The sequence below is a fragment of the Lipotes vexillifer genome, unplaced genomic scaffold (assembly GCF_000442215.2).
Source record: "Lipotes vexillifer unplaced genomic scaffold, Lipotes_vexillifer_v1.1 scaffold299, whole genome shotgun sequence".
Classification (NCBI taxonomy): domain Eukaryota; kingdom Metazoa; phylum Chordata; class Mammalia; order Artiodactyla; family Lipotidae; genus Lipotes; species Lipotes vexillifer.
The window spans coordinates 2498217-2499838 of NW_006784347.1; the positions used below are offsets into that span (position 1 = coordinate 2498217).

Below are 1622 nucleotides of genomic sequence, written 5' to 3' on the forward strand. Positions count from 1 at the left end.
CCTCTCTGCCCACCCACTGCTCAACCCTGGCTCCTGACCCAGCTCTTCCCACTCAAGCTAGATGATATCTTTCATGCCTTAAATTCCTATCACCATCATTGTAAGGAGAGTTCGTGTGACAATTAAACATGTGTTGCCTGGTAACATTTTTTTCTATATTTGTTTGCACTGTTATTCAAATATGTTAAAATGTTTCTTCACTATTTAATCAGGAGATCCTGTGTTTATATCATTGTTTATATCCTGTCATTATATCATTGAAAACAAAGACTATGTCTTCTTTTTTTGTATGCCCTACGGCATGAGAGGCTTAACATATACTGATGTTAATTTGAAAAGTATTGTTCCTCTTAGGCTATACATTAATAGTAGGAGGAATCAGGGAGTTCCCTGGTTGTCTAGTGGTTAGGCTTTCGGGCTTTCCCTGCAGAGGGCATGGGTTCAATCCCTGGTCGGGGAACTGAGATCCTGCAAGCCGCACGGCATGCCCCCCCCCACCCCCCCAAAAACAGTAGGAGAAACTACTGTCCAACTCAAGATGTCCACATGGCACGTGTAGACAAGCAGTTATTAAACAAAAAGGAGGAGGATGAAGAGGAGGCCTTTTTAAGTTTCTTACAACAAGATGCAGAACGTCTCAGAGATGCAAGTAATAGGCACTCCTAAGGCCTCTGGAAAGGTACAAGACAGAGGCTTGAGGAAAACTATCCATCTCAGGACAATGGTATATTTCTCTTGAGTATGAGAGTCCTAGTGACTGTTAGCCTGAAGCTCTGACTGCTGTGGGTTCCACACACAACAGAATTTGCCCCGCCGAGGGTCCATGGTAGAGAAGAGCTCTGGTCTACAATTCTCAGAGAAGACTGTCGGTTCATCTAAACATGAGCGAATGCTAAGGGAGCCCCAAAGCACAGCTTCTGTGCTTCCTCAGCTTGGGACACTTTACGCTTATAATTTCAGCAGTTCACTTGAAAGGTTCTAAAAAAGGATGACACTGGCCACACTGATAACCCCCAGATATTTTCCGGCTCCATTTACTTGGGCCTTGGTCTGCTTTGCCACATGTCATGTTCATGGACTTTGCACAAGTACCACCCACTTCTCTTGTCCACCCCAAACCTTTGAAAATGTGAACTAAAGCCCCAGTCCCACGTGGATTCTTCTTCCCACATGACTTACCTATCACCTTGACCTGCAGAAGTTCGCTGACCAGTTTGGTATGGGAATGGCAATTATCCGCGATGCAATGGTATTCTACATCTTTCGTTGGGTTATCTTTGAATATTGCGGGCTCATTGGAGCCCATGCTCTGACTCGCCAAAGTCTTACTTGCTTTTGAAAGCTGATAAAAAATGGGTGAGGTTCCGTTTATGGATTGACAACTGACTTCTATGGTCTGTCCTTTTATCACCTCAGACCTGGAGTCATGAAAAATACTGGGCTTGGAAAGCATTTCTAGAACGACAGAGAGAGAGAAACAATCTGAGGCAAAACATCCAGCCTAAGGGATTCCTTCTCCAAACTCTGGGCTTGGCTTTCTCTGTCATTACTCGAATTTAAAATGCCTGCCTGCCTTATCTACCTTTGGAGGACTCCTTTAAGATTCTTGAGGAGGGAGAGGG

General features: G+C 44.5%; 1 protein-coding gene across 1 annotated transcript in view; it reads right to left on the bottom strand.

Moving 5' to 3' along the window:
* PECAM1 (platelet and endothelial cell adhesion molecule 1) overlaps window positions 1-1622 on the bottom strand; it is a 55722-nt gene that overhangs the window by 31016 nt on the left and 23084 nt on the right. The window contains exon 7 of the mRNA XM_007456775.1: window positions 1180-1455. Within this exon, the coding sequence (XP_007456837.1) occupies window positions 1180-1455 (276 nt within the window). The remainder of the gene's footprint in view (window positions 1-1179; window positions 1456-1622) is intronic.